We start from the raw sequence: 23,046 nt of genomic DNA, 5'->3' as shown, positions 1-23,046 counted from the left end.
CTTCCGTAAGATTTTGAATCCACCCACCTCCCCCAAACAAAACAACAGCCTCGGAATATTTTTGAATAATGCAGCCGAATTCAGTATCAGCTTCATCCAAAACGGCAAACAAGCCTTCTTCCCTCGCCAAATCGGAACTCGAGCTGAATTCAGGAAAAGGGGAAGGAGAACAACCTTCCCTCGCGCTCCTCGCCTCCGCAGGGGTCCCCTGAGACCCCCAAAGCCCGGGACCTCCGCTGCGGGGCGCCTTCTCGCGTCGCCCCGCGCCACGCTCCGGGTCTCCCAAACCTCGCGCCCCCTCGCTGCCGGCGCCGCTAGGGTTAAAAGTTACCTCTCGGTTTCTTCTGCCTGCAGCCCCCCCCCCACCCCCGGGGGCCGGATGATGTAACCCCCCTCCCCGCCCCCCTCCACCATGTGACACTTTAATTAATAATAGCGCCGTCAGCACAACAAACGCACAACACAAGGAGAAACTTGGTGTCCAGGGGAGGCCCCCGGCGGCTGGAGCGCGGCGGTAGCGGGCGCAGAGGCCGGAGGGAGAGGAGGCGAGGGGCGGCCCGAGCGCGGGGCGGGAGCGAGGCCAGCGGTCATGTGCCCGTGCCCCCTGCACCGCGGCCGCGGCCCCCCGGCCGTGTGCGCCTGCAGCGCGGGTCGCTTGGGGCTGCGCTCGTCCGCCGCGCAGCTCACCGCCGCCCGGCTCAAGGCGCTTGGCGACGAGCTGCACCAGCGCACCATGTGGCGGCGCCGCGCGCGGAGCCGGAGGGCGCCGGCGCCCGGCGCGCTCCCCACCTACTGGCCCTGGCTGTGCGCGGCCGCGCAGGTGGCGGCGCTGGCGGCCTGGCTGCTCGGCAGGCGGAACTTGTAGAAACGCGGGGCTTCTTGGTGGGGCCGGAGCCGAGACCCAGCCGGAGCAAGCAACAGGTACGCGAGCGAGCGACCGAGAGCCAGGGCGCGGCAGCTGGGCACTGGCCCGGGAGCGGGAGAGTGGCAAGTTTGGCCTTTTTCTCTTCCCTTCTTCTTCCTCCGTTCTTTTCTCTTGCAAGCATCTCCGGCCCCCCTCTCCTACCCAGTCCCCAGTCTTTCCTTCCAAGTGTCAGGTCCACCATTTCTGCCCCTATCTCTCCGAGTCCTTAAGCGCATCTTGCTACTCACTTATAGCTCGGTGGCTTGAGGAGGACTTCAACCTCCATAATCCCCACCAGCCCCACAAATAAACACACAATGCAAATAAAAAGTGTGCCTGCGATGAGAATGTAGTTGTAAGCCACGCCAAATACTTAAAGTCTATCGCAGTGCCAAGAAAGGTCCTCGGTCCCCTTCCAAACCTCTTGCTGTTCCTGAGTCGCCACCGTCTCCATCACCTTTGCTCCCAACCTCTTCTCCCTAAATGTCACTTCTCCAATCTCTGATCCCCATTCTCTGGCACCCCAAGCGCATCTCGAGACTTCCTCCCCTTCCAGGTTTCTGGCTGGCCCAATCTTTCTTCCCGAGCTCCGCGCATTTGCAGTTTTCTTCTGCCCTGCCAGCGTCGCTCCTTCTCCAGTGAGGTGTCCTGTTTAAGGAGTTTGGCTTCCTTCTCTCCAGACGGTTGTAGCTGCAATGGGAAGGAGACGCCTTCGGAGTGGGCTGGAATAGAAGGCTTTCAGGCAAACTCCAATGGGAAGCCTTAAGGAAGGAACATTTATTGAGCTCCTTCGGGGTGCTGGGCACTGTTTAGGGGGGTAATGCTTTGAGAACTTAGGACGGGAAGTGGGTATTGAGCGCCTAGTGTGGTTGGTATCAGTGGGAGGAAGATACTAGGTTCTTGGGGTGGGGGAATTATTGTGCCCTAGCTGTGCGCCTGGCACTGTGCTAGGCGCTTTGAGGAAGCGCACAGTGTAAGCATCGTCTTACTACTCTGGATCCTGGAGTAGCGAGGAGCGCTGCAGAAAATGAGGGAGAATCTGGCTGAGCCCACCATAGATGAGTCTAGGGCCGGAAGGTGAATATCAAAGGTGACATAGCCAGCCGCCATTGGGTCCCCGCCGCCGAGCACCGCCGCGCGCCGCAGACACCCTGGGAAGTTGGAGCGGCGCCTGAAGGCGAGGCCCGAGCGTCTGCGCCCGCGGGGAAAGGCGGCAGCCGGAGCGTGGGGGGTGGCAGCGCCCAGGGAGCTGCGGGGGTGCGCGGGGTGTGAGCCGGGACCGCAGGCGACAGATGTCGCGTGGGCCCGCGCAGCCCGGGCGCTGGCAAAGAGAAGTGCGCACTTCGGGGCGCTCTCCGCTCGGCTCCCGGGCGCCGGGGGTCCCATCCACTTCTCCCCGCCTTCTCCCTCTCCTGTTGGAGCGGCTGGGGGCTCCCGCGACTGAAAGGGGTCAGGCTGAGGCTGCCCAGTTCCAGGGACGGGAAAAACATTTTAGATGTATCGCCGGGAGCAGAAAAAGGAAGTTGAGCGACAGACGCGAAGTCCAAAGCGTGGAATTTGGGAAGAGGCAGAAAAAAAAGTGGGTGAAGAGGGAGAGAAAAAACAGGCGACGAGATGGGGAGGGACAAGAAGTTTGGGGAGGATAGAGAAAAAGAGAAACTGCCTGGAAAACAAGTTGCAAGACAATTGAAAAGTGAATGAGAAGGAAAGAGAGGAAGGGAGTAAAATCAAATAGCACTGTGGAGAGGGCTGGGACACGTCTTTCTCTGGTTCTGTTGTCCAGGAGACTGGATAAGCGCTCCCCTCCTGGGACCAGGCGTGCGGGATGTCGGGTGCACCCTCCCGGGAGGCGGAGAACTCCGGGCAGGAGCCTGACTGTGTTCCCGTTTACCGGTGTGTGAGTGTCAGGGGTGGGACCGCTCCCGGGGCCTGGAGGGGGAGGCTGCGGGAGGGGCGGGCAGAGTGCGCCGCTCTGCGCCGGAGCGCGGGGGAGGAGTTGGATAACTGGGGCCTGCGCTGCAGGGGAGGGCGTCGGCCAGGAGTTTCGCTGTTTTGCATCGGTGTTGGGAGGGCAGCAGCAGGTTATGGTCTCCGTGGAGTTTATTTCCGCCCCCCCCACCCCGGCTTCTACCCCACAGTTATTCCCGTGCTGCGCCCTGACTCTGAGACACCCTCTTCCCACACCTCTGGGTTCTTCTCCTACCTGCCTTGTCCCGCCCGGGCGTCCCCTCCAGGGTTCTGCAGCCTCCGGCACCCTGACCTCAGGATGCCCCGCCCGGTTTCCCTCCAGCGCCGCCCCTCATACCCTCGGGACACCCGGAGAATTACTCACCACCTGCCTTCCTGCGCTCCCAGGCCGGGTTCCCCCGTGCTCGGGCTCCCTGCACTGGCCCGGATGAAGTTCTCTCTCTGCAGCCTACCTCTGACCTCAGAATACCAGCAGCTCCGGCCTTTATTGTGCTTTTGGTTTAATTTGGGGAAACCCGTTTTTTCTCAGCTCTGGTAAGTTAAGTAGAAGGGAAAGAAAATTCACTGGAGGAAAATAGTTTGTTGTGTTCTATGCTGGATATGGGGTGCTCTCCACTTTCCCTACCCTAATAGAGAAAGGGGAATGTTCATAGCTGTACCTTAGGTGTTTGAGGGAGGCCTGTGCCAGCCATATAGGGTAGGAGCTACCACTTTCAATTCCCGTAGGTTTTAAGGGTGTGCTCAGCTATATGCAGAATCAATATTTTCTACATACAGGCCAGGCAGCGTGGCTCACCCCTGTAATCCCAGCACTTTGGTAGGCCGAGGCAGGCGGATCACCTTAGGTCAGGAGTTTGAGACCAGCATGGCAAACGTGGTGAAACCCCAACTCTACTAAAAATACAAATATTAGCTGGGTGTGATTGTGCACACCTGTAATCTCAGCTACTCAGGAGGCTGAGGCAGGAGAATCGCTTGAACCCAGGAGGCGGAGGTTGCAGTCAGCCAAGAAGTCAGCCAAGAAGAGCCGAGATCACACCACTGCACTCCAGCCTGGGTGACAGAGCGAGACTCCATCTCAATAATAATTTAAAACACGTGTGTGTGTGTGTGTGTGTGTGTATCCAGTATGCTTGTTTTGAGTCTTTACTGCGAGCCAGCAATACTTTTCTCAGAAGTCATCCTTTAAAAAAAATAAACAGAAACAAAAACCCAAGACTCAGTTTTCCCATATGTAAAATGGGGACAATAATAGTACTTAATGTATAGGCACATTATTAAGAGGGTTAAATGAATTCATACATGGAAAGTTCTAGAACAGTGGATATACATGTGAGCTACCATGATTATTATAGTGCATTTACTATCATTCTTTCCCAAGGTAGTCAACATTTTACCATTATTATTGCTGGCCATTCCACACCACTCCTACCTGCCCTCCTGGGAAATCAGTGCCAGAAGGGTCAGGAGAGAATAATGGTTGAGAGACTCTTAAGCGCCCAGCCACTTGCTGACAGCATGACCTTGAGAAAGAACCATTACCTCTGCACCTTTATCTGTAAACTGGAGCTGTATCCTTCCAGGGTTATTGGGAGAATGATAAGAGAATATTCATTGAAAGTGTCCAGTGCAGGCTGGGCCAGTGGTTCCATCCTGTAATCCCAGCACTTTGGGAGGCCAAGGTGGGCGGATCACTTGAGTCCAGGAGTTGAAGACCAGCCTGGGCTACATGGTGAAACCTTGTCTGTACCAAAAAAAAAAAATAGCATGGTGTGCATCTGTAGTCTCAGCTACTTGGGAGGCTGAGGTGGGAGGATCACTTGAGTCCCAAAGGCAGAGGTTGCAGCAAGCTGAGATCACACCACTGCACTCCAGCCTAGGTGACAGAGTGAGACTCTGTCTCAAAAAAAAAAAAAAAAAAAAAAGTGCAGTGTAGTGTCTGTCTGTTAACTTCACTCAACAGAGGATGTCATGAAATGGTCAGTGCCATTCCTTTTATTTCAAAGGGGAAGCCGAGGCAGAGAGCATCCACCTAAGTGATCCCCAGTGGAATTGGAGCTTCTGTCTTTGAAGTCACACAGCGCCCCCCACCCCATGACTTGCAGGGGAAGAGGAGATAGGGGCAGTAAGCAGACCGGGTTGGCGCACAGTGAATTCCTGCACAAGCGCAATTCCCTTTCTTCCAGAGCCCCAGGGGAGGCTCCTCTGAGGCTGGGGAGGCCGGGAGGAGGACGGGTATGATTTAACCAGTCAATACTCAAAGATACAGGAGAGAGGGAACAAAAGACGCTTTATGGTGAGCGCTGGCTGGCGGAGGCGTGGGAGGGGGGAGGGAGAAGCGTGCCTGCGGAGGGGGCAGGGAGGGAGAGAGAATGGAGCCGAAGAATCTGCCTGGGAGTCGAGGCCAGGGCTGGGTAGAATCCTGCCTTGGGAGCAGGGGAAGGGGAGAGAGGGGGACTCTGCAGGCCCATAAGGCGACGTGGTCAGTGGCAAGGAAGAGAATGGACCAGCGGGAGCCTGCTTTAATGAATTAATGACGGCCTGGCCCGCCAACCAGACTTGCTAACTGGTTCTTGGCAGGTACTTTGGGGATTAAGTGGTTAAACCTGGAGGAGCATCCCGCAGGCCTCCCTCCCGGCCCGCAGCACCCCTGCCAGAATTACTTTTAGAGCTTGAAAGCTTGGCCTTCTGCTTGGCGAGGGAGCCCGAGGAGGACAGCTGTTGGGGAGGAACCCCCCGGGAAGGGGCCAGATGTGCAGGACCAGGCAGCCTTCCTGCCACATGGTCCCTGTCTGGAGTCATCCGCTCGCCTAGTGAGAGGCCAGAGTACAAGTGACTGAGCTGTGGATGGAAAAGAGCCACACCTGGGAATAATTAAATATACCCCCAGATGTGGGCTGGCTGGATTTGGCAATCATAACTCGAGTTTTTGAAAAGTCAGCCTTTTAGACAGGCAGATAACGAGAGGTGGGGAGGGGGCTTCTGTTTCTTTGGTGGTCCTCACTAGTGTCCCGGTGATAGGATTTCACAGGAACAGAAAGCTAACCCACAGTGTCCCTAGTCCCTGGCAACTTGCTTGTCACATAGTAGGTGTACAATAACTATGTGCTTTGTTAAATGAATCAGAAACTATGCAACATCAGCCAGGTACGCTGGCTTACACCTGTAATCCCAGCACTTTGAGAGGCTGAGGCGGGTGGATCACTTGAGGTCAGCAGTTTGAGACCTGCCTGGCCAATGTAGTGAAACCCTGTCTCCACTAAAAATACAAAAATTAGCCAGGCATGATGGTGTGTGCCTGTATTCAGCTACTCGGGAGGCTGAGGCAGGAAAATTGCATGAACCCAGGAGGCGGAGGATGCAGTGAGCCGAGATCATGCCACTGTACTCCAGCCTGGGCAACAGAATAAGTGAGACTCAGTCACAAAAAAAAAAATTAAAAAAAGAAACTATGCAACATAGTCACTATTGTTTCCCAAATTCAGGTTCTTCCACTTATACAACTGCTAATTATTGAGTATCTTCTGTGTATAGGGTACTGCGGCTACAGGAAGGACCAAGAGGTAGAGTTCCCTGCTTTCATGGAGCCCACATTTTAGTGGGAAGAGACAGACAATAAGTAAATATTGTTCTTGTTACTACTTCTGTGTAACAAATTACTCCAAAACTACTAAATATTGCTTCAAACAACTAGAGCCATCCCTCTGTCTCTGGGGGGAAGTGATTCCAGGATCCCATCTTGGATCCCAAAATCCAAGGATGCCAAGTCCTTGATATGAAATGGTGTAGTGTTTGCATGTAACCCACACACTGTGTGCTTTAAATCATCTCCAGATTACTTGTAATACCCAATACAATGTAAATGCTATGTAAATAATTATACTGTATTGTTTTTATGTGTATTTTTAAAAATTGTTATTTTTTAATTTTATTTTTTTCCAATAGTTTTGATCTGAGGCTCATTGAATCCTTGGATGTGGAACCCACCTATATGGGAGGCTGACATATTTGACTATGCTCACACATTCTATGGGTGAGGAATTTGGTCAGGGAGTAGTGGGGGTGACTTGTCTCTGCTCCAGGATGGCTGAGGACTGGAGTCATGGGTGGGGAAGCAACCTTATTTACATGTCTGGCTGTTAATACTGGGAGTCAGCTGGGGCTGTTAATGGGAGCAGCTATACTCAGCCTCTTCGTGTGGCTTGGGCTTCCTCACAGCATGGCAGCTGGATTCTGACACAATGACTGGGAGCCCCAAAAGCAAGTATCCTGGGGAACTAGGTGGAAGCTGCTTTGCTTTTTCTGACCCAGTTCCGAAGTCACTTTGGTTAGAAGTCAGAAGCTGATGCAGATTCAAGGTGGGGCGGAATTAGACTCCACCTCATGGGGGAGTGGTGAGGTTCTGGAATAGCATGGGGAATGGGAGACATTATAGTGGCCACCTTTGGATTATGCAGTCTAACACAGAGATAATTTCAGAAAGTGCTCAGGGCCCCGAAGGTAATACACAAAGGTAACACAATAAAGAGTGCCCCAGGGACTCCTCACCTGTGGTGATGAGGGAAGGAAGGCCACTTTGAAGAGGAACCAGGGGAATAGCAGATTTGAATGACACAAAGGAGCCAGCCATATGAAGACATTCAAGAAAGGTGTTTTGGGAAGAGAGAGAGCAAGTCCGGTGGCCTGGAGGTGAGACTGCATAGTACATTTCAGGAAAGAGAAACAAGCGGTGTAGCTTGGTGCCGGGGCTGGCCGGGGATGCAGAAATGAACGAGTCCCAACCGCAGCCCTCAGGTGACCCCAGACTCTCTCAGAGACAGGAGACCGAGGCTCTGCCCCTGTCCTCGCCTCTTAGTAGAAGTAAACCAGTTCACCTCCTGCCAAGGTCTGAGAGGTCGTGATCCCTGAACCAACTCACTCACACCCACCCCCCTCAGTGCCAGGGGAACACTGTGGGCATCGATTGGGTCTCCATTACCCTTAGGGCATCGATTGGGTCTCCATCAGCCTTAGAACTCTCACCATCCAACTCAGCAGTGGCTCCCCTCTTCCTTTCCTGCCCTAAACTGGTACCCCTGCTGTTGGGTGGGGGATTTCTGATTTAGCCCACATCAATAAGATGTACCCTTTTATGACTCTGGTTGGCCAGGCAAGGAGAAAGCTCCTTCCTCTTCCTGTGGGGAGGCAACTGGCTTATCCAAGATGGCTGCTTCCCGCAGAGCTTTCCCACACTGAACCTTTGCTCCATGGGCCAGAGACTTGGGCAGGGTGGAATTTAATTGCTCTGGGAAACTTGATATAATATTCCTTTTTTAAAAAAGTAGCTGGATGTGGTGGCCCATGCCTGTAATGCCAGCACTTGAGGATGCTGAGGTGGGAAGACTGCTTGAGCCCAGGAACTTGAGACTAGCCTGGGCAACATAGTGAGACCCCATCTCTACATAAAATAACAAATTAGTGAGGTATGGTGGTCCACACCTGTGTTGCCAACTACTCGGGAGGCTGAGATGGGAGGATTGCTGAACCCAGGAGGCTGAGGCTGTAGTGAGCTGCAGTCGTACCACTGCGTCCAGGCTGGGCAACAGAATGCGACCCTGTCTCAGAAAAATAAATAACGTTTTCTTGATGACAAAAAATATTGCAAATAGTTCATTGGCAACTATTTGGAAAATGCTGAATAAAAGAAAATTGTAGCCAGGCGTGGTGGCATGCACCTGTAGTCCCAGCTACTGGGGAGGCTGAGGCGGGATGATTGCTTGAGCCCAGGACTTTGTCGCTGCAGTGAGCTGTGATTGTGCCACTGCACTCCATCCTGGGTGACACAATGAGTCCCTGTCTCAAAAAAAAAAAAAAAAAAAGAAAAGAAAAGAAAGAAAGAATGCAAATTAGAGTCTTGCCTCTGGAGATAGGAGGTTCAGCTTTGAGCAGAAGGTCTGAGTAGCAAAAGATTACAGTCCTTTCCCATGTAAAGACCAGACAGCTTCTAAGCCTTTCTACCTTTCCGTTGCATTAGATTTGACCCTTTCGTCATATGATTTTCTTTCTTTCCTCCGTTTCTCTTTCTTTCCTTCCTTTCTTCCTTTCTTTCTCTTTTTTTATTTCCCTCCCTCCTTCCTTCCTTCCTTCCTTCCTTCCTTCCTTCCTTCCTTCCTTCCTTCCTTCCTTCCTTCCTTCCTTCCTTCCTCCTGTCTGTCTGTCTGTCTGTCTGTCTCTCTCTCTCTCTCTCTCTTTCTGTTTTTTTTGAGACAGGGTCTTACTCTGTCACCCAGGCTGGAGTGCAGTGGCAGGAGCATAGCTCACTGCAGCCTCAGCCTCCTGGGCTCAAGTGACTCTCCCGCCCCAGTCTTCCAAGTAGCTGAGACTACAGGTGCATGCCACCACACCTGGCTAATTTTTGTATTTTTTGTAGAGACAGGGTTTTGCTATGTTGCCCAGGCTGGTCTTGAACTCCTGAGCTCAAGACCTCCTGCCTTGGTTTCCCAAAGTGTTGGGATCATAGGTGTGCACTACCATGCCTGGCTGGATGGGTACTTTAACACATGGAATCACTCTAAATATATGATCTGTAACCTGATCTTTTCCATATATCACAGGCATTTGTTCAACCTTTTAGTATTTTTCTATGAGACATTTCTTTCTTTTTTTTTTTTTTTTGAGATGGAGTCCCACACTGTTGCCTGGGCTGGAGTGCAGTGGTGCGATTTGGCTCACTGCAACCTCCACCTCCCGGGTTCAAGAGATTCTCCTGCCTCAGCCTCCCAAGTAGCTGGGATTACAGGTGCCTGTCACCACACCTGGCCTAATTTTTGTATTTTTTAGTAGAGACGGGGTTTCACTACATTGGGCATCCTGGTCTCAAACTGCTGACCTTGTGATCTGCTCACCTTGGCCTCCCAAAGTGCTGGGATTACAGGCGTGAGCCACCACACTTAGAAGTTGATTAGTATTGCTTTATTTGGTTAGTCCATCATTTACATTCCGCATCCATCATGGTGAAGGAATAGTGCAGGATCACTTGAGCCCAGGAGTTCAAAGCTGCAGTTAGCTACAATTACACCACTGTACTCCAACCTGGGCAGACAGCAGAGTGAGACCTTCATCTCAGAGAAAAAAAGAAAAAAAACTAGTTAAAAAATTTTTTTTAATGCTCGCAGGTGAGAGGATTGCTTGAAGCCAGGAGTTTGATACCAGCCTGGGCAACAAAGTGAGCTCCAATCTAAAGAAAGAAAAAGGAAAAATTAGCCAAGCTTGGTGGCGTGCACCTGTAGTCCCGCTACTCGGGAGGCTGAGACAGGAGGATCACTTGAACCTAGGGAGGTTGAGGCTGCAGTGAGCTGTGATCATGCCACCGCACTCCAGCCTGGGCGACACAGCAAGACCCTGTCTCAAAAAAAATAAAAAGTAATTTTTTTTTTTTGGCCAGGCACGGTGGCTCACGCCTGTAATCCCAGCACTTTGGTAGGCCGAGGTGGGTGGATCATTTGAGGTCAGGAGTTCGAGACCAGCCTGACCAACATGGTGAAACCCCATCTCTACTAAAAATAGAAACAAATTAGCCTGGTGTGGTGGTACACGCCTGTAGTCCCAGCTACTGGGGAGGCTGAGGCAAGAGAATCACTTTGAATCTGGGAGGTGGAGGTTGCAGTGAGCCGAGATTGTGCCACTGCACTTCAGCCTGGGTGACAAAAAGAAACTCCGTCTAAAAAAAAAAAAAAAAATTTAATGCTCTCAAATGGAACTTTGATATCAAAACATATTTAGCATTCTTTTGGCTGGGCGTGGTGTCTCACTCCTGTAATCCCAGCACTTTAGGGGACCAAGGTGGGTAGAGCTTCTGAGGTCAGGAGTTTAAGACTAGCCTGGCCAACATGGTGAAACCCCGCCTCTACAAAACAAAAACAAAAATTAGCTGGGTGTGGTGGTGCGTGCCTGTAATCCCAGTTACTTGGGAGGCTGAGGCATGAGAATCGCTTGAACCCAGGAGGCAGAGGTTGCAGTGAGCTGAGATCACGCCATTGCACTCCAGCCTGAGTGACAGAGCGAGACTCTGTCTCAAAACAAACAAACAAAAAACATAGTGAGCATTCTTGTATTATAAAGGCCATCTAGAGCATAAAATCATGTGGTCAAGATCTGCAAACACTGCCGTTGGCTCCCATGTCTCATTCGTGTCATTGGCCTTTCTTTATTTGAGACAGGGTCTCTCTGTTGCCTAGGCTGGGGTGCAGTGGCGCAATCAGGGCTCACTGCACTCTCGACCTGGGCTCAAGTGATCCTCCCACCTTTGCCTCTCCAGTAGCTGAGACTACTGGTGTATGCCACTAATTTTTTATTTTATTTTTTTAGAGATGGGGTCTCGCCATGTTGCCCAGTCTGGTCTGGAACTCCTGGGCTCAAGCAGTGTTTCTTTCTGCCTTAGCCTTCCAAAGTGCTGAGATTCCAAGCGTGAGCCACTGGGCCCAGCCCATGTCACTGGCCTTTATATGTCAAGTGTCGGCTCTTGAGCTGGCTGTGACTGGCCTCAGATGAATCTCTGTTGCCTTGCTGTGGACTTTTCTTCATGGACCACACCTTTAGCCAGTGTGGGAGTGTGGGTGACGCCTAGCATGCCTGTCCCCACTTCAGGGAAAAGTTCCCAGTCTCAACAATGTCACTAATCTGGAAAGCTTCTCTGTCTGCCTGGCTGTACCTGTCATCCTGGGGGCAGGAATCATGTTCATCTAATAATGTTGGAGCTACCGCATGGTACCTAATAAACCCTGTAAAATGTGAACATACTGATGCTGGAGGAACTAAGACAAAGTGGCTTGCGTGGGTGGAGAGGGAGGTCTTCCAGGAGAGAGGATGTGTCAGAGTTACTGGAATGGATCCAAGAAGACGTATCATTTTCTCGTTTTGTTTTTGTTTAAGACAGAGTCTCGCTCTGTTGCCCAGGCTGGAGCACAGTGGCACGATCTTGGCTCACTGCAACCCCTGCTCCCAGGTTCAAGCGATTCTTCTGCCTCAGCCTCCCTAGTAGGTGGGATTACAAGGTGCCCACCACCACGCCCAGCTAATTTTTGTATTTTTAGTAGAGAAGGGGTTTCACCATGTTGGCCAGGTTGGTGCTCGAACTCCTGACCTCAGGTGATCCAAATATGCCTGCCTTGGCCTCCCAGAGTGCTGGGATTACAGGTGTGAGCCACCACACCCGGCCAAAGTACCATTTTTCAAAGATGGCTCAGACTTAGAATATTTGAGACTGTTGGCAGACCAAAAAGCCTAAGACTTGATTCAGAAAATTTAACCCTGGTAACTGTTTATCTTCCTCACCAATACTTTATGCTGAGGCAGGGAAGCTTCATGGAAAGGGACATGAATTTTGGAGTCAGGCCGACTTTCAGATAACTTTCGCCATCTCCCATTTGCCAGTTGTGTGACCTTAGGCCGATCCCATTACCTTCTGAGCCTTGGTCTCCTCATCTGTAAACTGGGAAGAATAATAGCATCTGCACTGGAGGAGCACTATGTATTAAGCGGCTGGCACAGATTCAGCCCCCCCGTGTGTGAGTGGCTGGGAGAACCAATGCTGTTTTACCTCCGTAATGAGCTCCTAGCGTGAAGGAAGCACGCTATAATCTACTCCAGCGCAGTACAAGGCATGTCACTGGTGTTCCGAAAATGGTGAATGACAGCCTATGATATATGTTGTTCTTATTTGGTGTAAAATGGAGTCCATAGTCTGGGTGCGGTGGCTCACACCTGTAATCCCAGCACTTTGGGGGACCGAGGTGGGTAGAGCACTTGAGGCCAGGAGTTCAAGACCAGCCTGACCAACATGGCGAAATCCCACCTCTATTTAAAAACAAACAAACAACGAGAACAACAAAAATTAGCCAGGTATTGTGGCACACACCCATAGTCCCAGCTACTCAAGAGGCTGAGGTGGGAGGATCGCTTGAGCCCAGGAGGTCAAGTCTGCAGTGATTGTGCCACTGCACTCCAGCCTGGGCAACATAGCAAGACCCTGTCTTTGGAAAAAAAAAAAAGAAAAAGTTTAGTCCACAGGCCCATCTTTGTGGTATGGGTGGGAGGTCTCAGAACTTTCTGAGCCTTTTGCTTAGGGCAGTTGCTATCTGCTTTAATCCTACCTTCCCCAACCTGGGACTCACCAAGGGCCTACTTAGGCCACTCTGACAGGGCTGGGAGAACCACTAGACCAGGACTTTCCAGCCCAGGCAACACTGGCCTTCAGGTCCCAGAAAGATGCAAACCACCATGCCTATATTGCCCATTACTGTATCCCAGCACCCGGGCATGGTGGCATTCACTAACTGGTGAATGAATGAATGCATGAATGAATGAATGTAGGGGAGGCCTCAGGAAATTTGTGAACACCCAGTAATTAAGCTAATAACACTGGCTGATTTCATCCTCCTCTTCTACTTCCCCCTACTTGGGACAGAAAACATAGTTTGGATCCAATTCTCAAAAGATCTGTGAGCCAAAAGGGTCTGTGTTCTGGAAACATAGCCAGAGCCAGACAGGACATTAGAGACATCTAACCCATCTCCCTCATTGTACAGTGGCGAACCTGGGGCCCAGAGATAGCTACTGAGGGTTAAGATGAGGCGAACTTAAATGCCAGGTGATAGTAGGAGTGTCTGAGTATCTCAGGCAGGGGTGAAAATGGGTGGTCTCCTAGCTGAATTTGGCTTGCAGTTGAGTTCTGTTTGACCTGCGTGGGTTTTCCCCCAACACTTAAAAGTCAGGCATTTTAGGCAGGCATGGTGGCATGTGCCTGTAGTGCCCATTGCTCAGGAAGCTGGGGCAGGAGGATCACTTGAGCCCAGCAGTTCGAGACCAGCCTGGGGAACAAAGTGAGACCCCATCCAAAAAAAAAAAAAAAAATCAGGCATTTTCAGGTAGAAGCCTGTATTTCCAATTTTTCTTGAAAAATGAAAAGATCTAACAATGTGGCAGAAGCAGGCTGGAGATGAGTGTCAGAAACCCCTTTAGAAAGGACAAACACACTCCAGTGTCCCCAGCCCCTCCTGGGTACCTTTACTGGGTCCAGTGCATTTCAGTTCGTGACCCCTGATTTCAGGGAGCCCCCATGCTCTTCCCTTGATGCATATACACCCACACACGCATCCTATTTTAAATACATGAGCTCATACTGTTCATGCTGTTTTGTAACCTGCTTTTTCCTCACTAAAAATAGGTGGTTGAGATCTTCCCATGTCAACACACAAAGGTTTTCCTCATCCTTTTTAATGGCTGCATGATGTTCTGTTGCTTGGATGAACCAGGGTTTCCTTATATGGTCACTTCCTTGGGAACATTTGCATTGTTTCCTGTTTTCTGGTAGGGTAAACAAGATTGTTAGGAACTTTCTTTGTTGTTTTAGAAACAGGGTCTTTCTGTGTCACCCAGGCTGACATGCAGTGGCATGATCATAGCCCACTGTAACTTCAAACTCCTGAGCTTATGTGATCTTCCTACCTCAGCTTCCTGAGTAGCTGGGACTATAGACGTGCACCACCACACTTGGCTAATTAAAATTTTTTTGTGGCCAGGTGCAGTGGCTCATGCCTGTAATCCCAGCACTTTGGGAGGCCAAGGCAGGTGGATCACCTGAGGTCAGGAGTTCGAGACCAGCCTGGCCAACCTGGTGAAACTCCATCTCTACTAAAAATACAAAAAAATTAGCCGGGCATGGTGATGCATGCCTGTAATCCCAGCTACTCGGGAGACTGAGGCAGGAGAATAGCTTGAACCAGGGTGGCAGAGGTTGCAGTGAGCCAAGACTGCGCCATTGCACTCCAGCCTGGGCAATAATTGTGAAATTCTATCTCAAAAAAGAAAAAAATTTGCATGTGTGCAGATGGAGTCTCATTTTGTGGCTCAGGCTGGTCTGGAACTCCTGGGCTCAAGTGATCCTGCCATTTTGGCCTCCCAAAGTGCTGGGATTACAGGTGTGAGCCACCGTGCATGGCAGGGAACATTCACATTTGGACACCTCTGCAAAGAAAAAGTGAAGTTCCTGAAGGTGAAATTGTTAGGTCCAAGAATGTGCATAGTATAACATGGGGGCCATGGGCCATGGGCAACGTTGTCTTGTAGGCCCCAGTTTGCTTTGAGAAGAATCTGTATTTTTGTTTGTTTGTTTGTTTGTTTTGGTGTTGATTCTGTGCTGAGCTGAGCCACTTCCCAACTCTCACTGCTTACCCTTCTGAAAGTCAAGTGAACTGGGCTTCCAAGGTCCACCTGCCATAACTTCCTAGTGGGTAGGAGCTCAGATCTCTCTTCATAGACTTTAGATAATCAGTATCTAGTAGCTGATGGCATTGATAACTGTTCACTGATAGAAGAAGGCTGGGCCAAGGAGAGCAAATATTTCTTCCAGAGGCTGCCAAGTGACCTCTTCCTTCCTCACACATCACAACCTAGCCATCTTTTCAGCTTCCTTTCCACAGCCTCCTGTGCGCCCAGCTTCCTACCTGAACTCTACAGATGGAGATTTAAGGGATAATGTGGACCGGAGCAATCTTCTTTGCAAGAGGATTCTGCATGGAGAGCTTCTCCTCCAAGTTTTTTTTTTTTTTTTTTGAGACAGGGTCTTGCTATATTGCCCAGGCTGGTCTCGAACTCCTGGGCTCAAGCAATCCTCCTGCCTCAGCCACCTGAGTAGCAGAGATTAGGGGCACATGCCACCATGCCCAGCCCTTCCTTCAAGTCTTAGGGACTAGGACTATTGGTACCATTGAAACTCCTTGGTCAGAATCAACCTGCTGAAACCAAAGATGGAGGATCTGATAAACTCCTTTTTTTTTTTTTTTTTTTTTTTTTTGAGATGGAGTCCTGCTCTGTCTCCAAGGCTGGAGTGCAGTGGTGCCACCTCAGTTCACTGCAACCTCTGCCTCCTGGGTTTAAGTGATTCTCCTGTCTCAGCCTCCTGACTAGCTGGGATTACAGGTGTGTGCCACTGCACCCGGCTAATTTTTGTATTTCTAGTAGAGATGGGGTTTCATCATGTTGGCCAGGCTGGTCTCAAACTCCTGACCTCAAGTGATCCACCTGTCTCGGCCACCCAAAGTGCTGGGATTACAGTCGTGAGCCACCACACCCAGCCTGTCATCTTTATTCGTTCGTCACTTATTTACCCTCCTCAACAGATAATGAATTAGACACCTACTATATGCTGGGCATTGTACTGGGCTCTCGGAACATAATGGTAGGAAAAGAATAAAAAAGAGACATGGCGTCTACAAATGCACAGAAAATACTCTGGGAGGCTGCACAACCAGCCGGTGACACCGGCTGCCTTTGGGAAAGGGAGTGGGGCTTAAGGGTTGGGTTGAAGGGGCTTTCCTTTTGTTTTTATATTATTCTCCACTGTTTGAATTTGTAACTTATCATTTGTGCAAATAGCAAGGGCAAAAAAGGTATTTTTAAAATTTTATTTATTTATTTATTTACTTATTGAGACAGGGTCTGGCTCTGTTGCCCAGGATGGAGTGCAGTGGCATGATCTTAGCTCACTGCAATCGCCACTTCCTGGGTTCAAGAGATTCTCATGCCTCAGCCTCCTGAGTAGCTGGGATTACAGGTGTGCACCACCACACCTGGCTATTTTTTGTATGTTTAGCGGAGATGAGGTTTTGCCATGTTGCCCAGGCTAGTCTCAAACTTCTGGCCTCCTTGGCCTCCCAAAGTGCTGGAATTATAGGCAGGAGCCACCATGCCTGGCTAAGGTATTTTTTTTAATGAGGGGGCCTCTTAGGAGGGAATCCAAGAGTCCTAATTCTTTGCTGACATCAGAAAAAGGGAATAAGCCTCTTGCCCCATCTAATGCTGCAATGGGGTTCACTGTTCTCAGCTTTCACCTTCCGTGCCCAAAGCGGCACAACATCACCGCAGCCCAGGGAGGCAGGACCTTGTGGGTTCAAGTTCTCCCTCTCTGCCTGCCTCCCCCATCCATGTGGTGGATGAAAAATGGAAACAGGGACATTTCTTCAAAGGTATTTCATGAATCAAATCCCGGGTCCACTCTGAAGCTTCCCTAGTGATTGTAACCCCATCCTGACTTCTAGGCTGTCGGTTCACCTCCGGATATTGGTCATTTACAGTACTGTCCTCTGGCATGGCAAATCTTTCCTATAAGCCTAGAGGCAAATTTCAAGCAGGCACCTGGCCTTATCTGGTGCAGATAACCAAGCTTAGCACGAAGTCCACACACTCAGTAGCATAGTAGGTACTTACTAAGTGTTCCTAGCTCTCCTTCTGTCCCACCTGTGCTTAAAGCAGCATAATTATTTTAGGCTAATGCTGCAGGTTTACACTGACTTTCATTCTGTAGATTTATGAGTAGACACCAACGGAGATGTTTAGGGGTTACAAAAGCTGGTTTCATTAAATTGAGTGTATTTATCAATTGAGTTGATTGAGGACTCTAATTCCATATTCTAAGAAAATATATAGTGGCTGCATAATAACGCAGAGCTCCTACTGTGTTTGTGCCCTCATGAGATAGAAGGGGAATTGGCCTGGCGTGGTGGCTCACACCTGTAATCCTAGCACTTTGGGAGGCCAAGGTGGGAGGATTACTTGAGGCCAGCCTGGGCAACATAGCAAGACCCTGTCTGTAAAAGAAAAAATAAAAATAATAAATTAGCCAGATGTGGTGGTGCATGCCTGTAGTCCCAGCTAGAGGCTGAGGCGGGAGGATCGCTTGAGCTCAGAAGGTCGAGGGTGCAGTGAGCTATGATGGCGCTACCGCCCTCATGCCTGGGTGGCAGAGCGAGACCCAGTTTCTTTAAAAAAAAAAAAAAAAAAAAAAAGCAAAAGGTTTGAAGTCACTGATTTGGATCCTTGTGACTGTCAGCTGACGTAGACTGTGGGGTCCATGTGTTTATGACTCATCTCTTTCATGCAGTCAGATGTATCCACTAGGGCCCAAGTAACAGCAGATAGTGTCTCCAGACTCAGTCATCAGAGGAGAATTTAGGAAAGGTTCAACGGCAAAGGCGTGGGCAGGGTTTGGGAAACCAGCGAGAGTGAATGCAGTACCCTAGATTTGGCCATAGAGGGGAGCTGTTCCCACCCTGGCCTGAAGGTTCCAGGGAAAGGAATGGGACCTGGAGTCCCCAGGAGGGTGTCACTGTACCATGAGTCCAGGCAGCGGCTGTGGCCAACCTCTGACCAGCGGGCGGGGAACTGGGGAACAAACATCTGATTTTACTTTCCCATGAGTGCCTCCTTTCCTGTTGGTCAAACCCAGAAGGAAGCCAGAAGTCAAGGGTACCAGCTGGTACATACAAGTCAACATCTCAGACTTTTTCAAACCCAGAAGTCATAAAGCGATCTCCCTCCTCCTATACCACTCGTATACCACTTGGTGTGTATTACCCACATGCTCGTTCTTATGCCACCTGCTTCAGAGTAAAGTGGGATATGTTCTTATCTCCCCTGCTAACTTATAGCCATCAAACCTATCCTTTTAAGTCCGGGCACAGTGGCTCATGCCTGTAATCACAGCACTTTGGGAGGCCAAGGTGGGTGGATCACTTGAAGTCAGGAGTTCAAGACCAGTCTGGCCAACATGGCAAAACTCAGTCTCTACTGAAAATACAAAAATTAGATGGGCGTGGTGGCGTGCACCTATAGTCCCAGCCATTTTGGAGGCTGAAGCAGGAGAGTTGCTTGAACCCAGGAGGCAGAGGTTGCAGTGAGCTGAGATCGCACCACTGCACTCCAGCCTGGGCAACAGAATGAGACCTTGTCTCAAAAACAAACAAACAAATAAACAACCCTACCTGTTTAAGGTGTACATGTCAATGATGAGGAGTATATATAGAATTTTTCAGCCATCTTCATAGTCAACTTTGGAATATTTTCATTTCCCTGAAAGAAACCCTGTGCCCATGAGCACCACTCCCCAATTCCTCCCACCTGCCCTGGCCCTAGGCAACCACCGTTCTCCTTTCTGTCACAGAAGATCTGCCTGTTGTGGACATTTCATATAAATGGAATCACACAATATGTGTCCCTTTCTGTCTGGTTTCTTTGACTTAGCATGATGTCTTCAAGGTTCATCCATCTTCAAGTATCAACACTTCATTCTTTTTTGATGGCTGACTAATAGTCCATTGTATGGGGAAACCACATTTTGTTTATTCATCAGTTGATGGACATTTGGGTTGTTTCCACACTGTGCTATTATGGATAATTCTGCCGTGAGCATTTGTGCACACATTTTGTGCATTCTGTTGTGGATGCTCTTGGGTATGGGCTGTTTTTTCTGCCCTGCCTAGGATGCCTCATTTTCTTATCCTGGTTCGTTTCCTGGCACTCTTCAATAGTCAACAGGGGCCTGCCACTCTCTCTGAGGAGTCTCCTTTGTCTCCCTTATGAGCTGCCTCCCCTGGGCTCCCATAGACCACGTTTCCCCAGATTGCATATGCTCTTTTTTTTTTTTTTTTGAGACGGAGTCTTGCTCTGTCACCCAGGCTGGAGTGCAGTAGCTGGATCTCAGCTCACTGCAAGCTCCGCCTCTTGGGTTTACGCCATTCTCCTGCCTCAGCCTCCCATGTAGCTAGGACTACAGGCGCCCGCCACCTCGCCCGGCTAGTTTTTTTTTTGTATTTTTTAGTAGAGACGGGGTTTCACCGTATTACCCAGGATGGTCTCGATCTCCTGACCTCATGATCCGCCCGTCTCGGCCTCCCAAAGTGCTGGGATTACAGGCTTGAGCCACTGCGCCCAGCCTGCATATGCTCTTTACATGTGACTGTCATCCATTTCTTCCCATCTCCTTGTTGGCTCTGAGCCCCTCAAGGGCAAGAATTATGTCATTGAATCTGTAGCCCCGAGTATGGCACTTGGCATATTTGGGAAGAAATGAATGGATGAATGAACGGACAAACAAACAGAAGAGAACAGAGACTATCCCACAACTCTCTCCTGAATCTGGATCTATGAAATGAATCGAGGAAGGTCCTGTTCTGAATTTGGAGAAGCAAAAAGTTCATATGTCTCTAGATTCTTTTTTAAAAAATCTCTGAAGATGACTACGTAAATATCTAGGTCTAAAAGCAGAGAGGGGAGTGTGTGTGCGCTCACAAATGTCTATTTGAGGATGGCTGCCACATAGACAGAGACTCTGGTAAGGGGAAGAGTGCCAAGACTAGCTTTTGAGGCATCCTTCCTCCAAAACCAGAGCTTTGCATCCAGTAGCTCTCCCCTCCCCCTCCCCCTCCCGACATCCGGGGCTGAGTGTGCAGAGGCCCACTGCACTGACGTCACCCCCAGCAGCTGCACTGATCAAAATACCAATCTTTATTTCTGCAGGTTGGTGAAAACCCTGTGTCCTTGGAGAAAGCTGGTTCCCGTTTTCCAGAGGGGGAGCCCAGAGCTTGAAAGGCCGCGGTTGGCACTTCGAGAAGGAAGTGGAGAGTAAAGACAGCGCCTGGAGCGATCGTAGAAACACAGAATGGGACTGGGGAAGCCCTTTGGAAATCCAGCTGCAGAAACAGACACCCCAATGCTATTTACATACAGCTCTATATATATAAAAAAAATATGAATATTACGTATCAGTGCATGCCTTGTCGAGGACGTGGTTGCCTTCCTTTTCTGCACCTTGCGATGTGAACTTTGATATTCTGTAATGTCTGGGGCGCCAGAAGAGAGATGCCTGCTGTATACTTAGAAACTGTTTGCAAAGACTGGTGGGAATTAGCCCTAGCATCGGCCAACTGCCTGGGGATAGATGCTGGTGGAATAAGAGGTAACAGTGCAAAAGGCATGATAGGAGAAAAAAAAAAAAAGGTGAAGACTTGGGGCCAATTGTGTAGGGGCAGTCTGGGGTGCCTCCATTTCTTGACTTGTCCTAGCCTCTCCCTCTGTACTTACCTAGGTCGATCGCTAGATCCCACTGTCACGTCGAGAGAAATGGGATTTTTGTGTCTCTGGTGCTTCACTTAAAATTTTGCTGGTGCTAAGCGCGTTCCTGCTGGTGCTGCTGTGGTATTCTTTTGACAGACTTGTTGGAAGGCCAGGGGACAAGAGAGATTTCTATTTTGCTGTTTCAGATTCTTTTTTTTTTTTTAAGGGACAAGTTGCCAAAGTGCCACTTGAGAGTCTCTTCTCTTTCTCTACGTGGGGACAAATATCCAGAGGTGGTCTGGAGCAAACCTTGGGGTCTAGGAGGGAGGATGGCATTGAGAGGCTTGCTGGTTATGAGGCAGAAAGCTGAGCTCATGCATGACTTGGTTGCTATCTCCTCCACCCCCACAAAAGTGTCCTCGGAGTTCAGCCCACAGCCTCCTCCACTCCCCAAGGGGATTTCAGGGTTTAGGTTTTATGGATTAAAGAGCCAAGAAATGGCTACATTCTGGTCAAAGATGATTTATAACCAGGGGACGTTGGGGGAGGGAGTGGGCCATTTCAATGAAATGCACCAGCATCTCACTGATTGACAGAGGTCTGATTTTTTTTCCCCCCAAGGATAAGCTACTATTTTCAGAAGTTTCTAGAAGGGCTAAAAAAAAGATGTGTGCTGGACGGAGACTTGGCTGCAAAGACTCTTCAGGGAGCAGTGATTATTTTTTGCTTTCATTTTCGAAAAATCCAACATAAGCACGTATTCTTCCTCTGTGCAGGATACCACACACCGCCATTTTCAAAGCCGAGGTGGCGAGGTGTCAGCCTGCAGATTCGGACAGTCATTCTCCAAGGCTCGATTTGCAAGTCACCACCTGGTACCTATAGACAGAGGGTCCAGCAGGCTGGTTAGCAGACACCGCTCCAGTTCTAAGAAGCCAGCAGTGGGATACACGTTTGTTAAGGTGGATGTGGCTGAAATGGGAATTATCCCCCCATAGGCTTTGCTGTAAATGACCAGGTCCTTTAGAATGTACAGCCTCTCAGTGCTGCTGCAAGCTGGGAGCTGGATTTCTTTCTGTCTTCTTTTTAAAATCTGTTCCTTGTGTTTTCCTAAATAGCCCTTTAAAGAGAAATGTAACCCCAGGGCTGCTGAATGTGAGGGAAGTCTCCCCCACCCCGCAGCTTTGAACTCAGCAAGGCAAAAAAAAAAAAAAAAAAAAAAAAAACGCTTATTTTGGGGGAACCTGCTTCTCCTCATTACTCATGCCCTCCCCCTAGTTGATGTTTGCAGGGGACCCTCGCTTAGCTGGGGGTTGCAGAGAGCAGCAGGCGATATTCCCACCAAGCCACGAACTTGGAGAAGGCAAATTCATCAGAATAATATGAAATACAGTCTCTGCTTCTATTTAATCACTTTCTTAGCCACAGACTAGGGTCTTTCCAGCTCACCCCGTTTTCTGGGGAGAGGCTTCCATTACTACACAGTTGTACCCAATCACAATTCTCTGCTTCTTTAAGGCTGTACCTTCAAGGTCGTAGTGGGGGCATGCTGACCACGTAGACACAGGAGAAGATGAAAGGTGAGAGGATCCCTTTTTCAACCCCGACTTGCCTGCTGGCTTTTGATGTTTCCCCTGGAGGATCCAAACTCCAAATGCTGGGGTTGGCATCTTGGGTGATTTTGATTTCAATGAAGCCACTTTGCTGAGAGAACTGGGGCACCCATGACCTCCTGGTAGAGCTTCCCAGCCAAGTCCCTTGTAGATATTCTGTTTTATTAGAGACCATGTATTTATCAAATCCTGGCCTTTTCTTGCACATCATTCATTGGAGTGCACTTCTCGACTGCCCCGATTTTTGACAAGGGGTTGTTTTTAATGCTTGTTTTTATATGAGATTTGACTTCTTGATGGACATTTGTATTAGGAAATTGAAGCATGATATATATGTATATATTGTCTCCACCATTTCTCCTGTTGTATTGCTTGGATTGCATGAGATAGTGGGGTGGTTCTTGTTTTTTAAAAAATATTTCCACAGCGTGCAAAGTGCTGGCAACATCCCTCCCTCTCCTCCACGCCCCCCCCCCCCCACTTTTCTCTGGCTGCCAAGGAGTCATTGATTTTGATTAGCTTCACTGCAGAGCGTCTGTGAAGAGAGAGAGAGAGAGAGAGAAAGGGAGGGAGGCTTTGAAATGAATTTTAAAAAAGACCTCATATCGGGTTTCAGCAGACAGCAGTGTGCGTGTGTGTGTGTGTGTGTGTGTGTGTGTGTGAGAGAGAGAGAGAGAGAGACTGTACAAGCAG

The 23,046-nt window shown here is 49.7% G+C and overlaps 1 protein-coding gene across 1 annotated transcript; it reads left to right on the top strand.

The window, feature by feature from the left end:
• The first annotated feature begins 451 nt into the window (after positions 1-451).
• Positions 452-20,807, top strand: HRK (harakiri, BCL2 interacting protein). The gene is made up of 2 exons (XM_008004853.3): positions 452-921; positions 20,204-20,807. The coding sequence occupies exon 1, from the start codon at positions 590-592 to the stop codon at positions 863-865; it is 276 nt and encodes a 91-aa protein (XP_008003044.1). The 5' UTR covers positions 452-589; the 3' UTR covers positions 866-921; positions 20,204-20,807.
• The last annotated feature ends 2,239 nt before the right edge of the window (positions 20,808-23,046 follow it).

This window comes from Chlorocebus sabaeus, chromosome 11 (genome assembly GCF_047675955.1).
Source record: "Chlorocebus sabaeus isolate Y175 chromosome 11, mChlSab1.0.hap1, whole genome shotgun sequence".
In the NCBI taxonomy this organism is placed as follows: domain Eukaryota; kingdom Metazoa; phylum Chordata; class Mammalia; order Primates; family Cercopithecidae; genus Chlorocebus; species Chlorocebus sabaeus.
The sequence above is the reverse complement of the archived record's forward strand: the minus strand, read 5'-3'. Positions and strand labels throughout refer to the sequence as shown.

What these genes read in the sequence shown, in the direction of transcription:
- HRK (XM_008004853.3), top strand. Translation starts at nt 590, where the DNA reads ATGTGCCCGTGCCCCCTGCACCGCGGCCGCGGCCCCCCGGCCGTGTGC.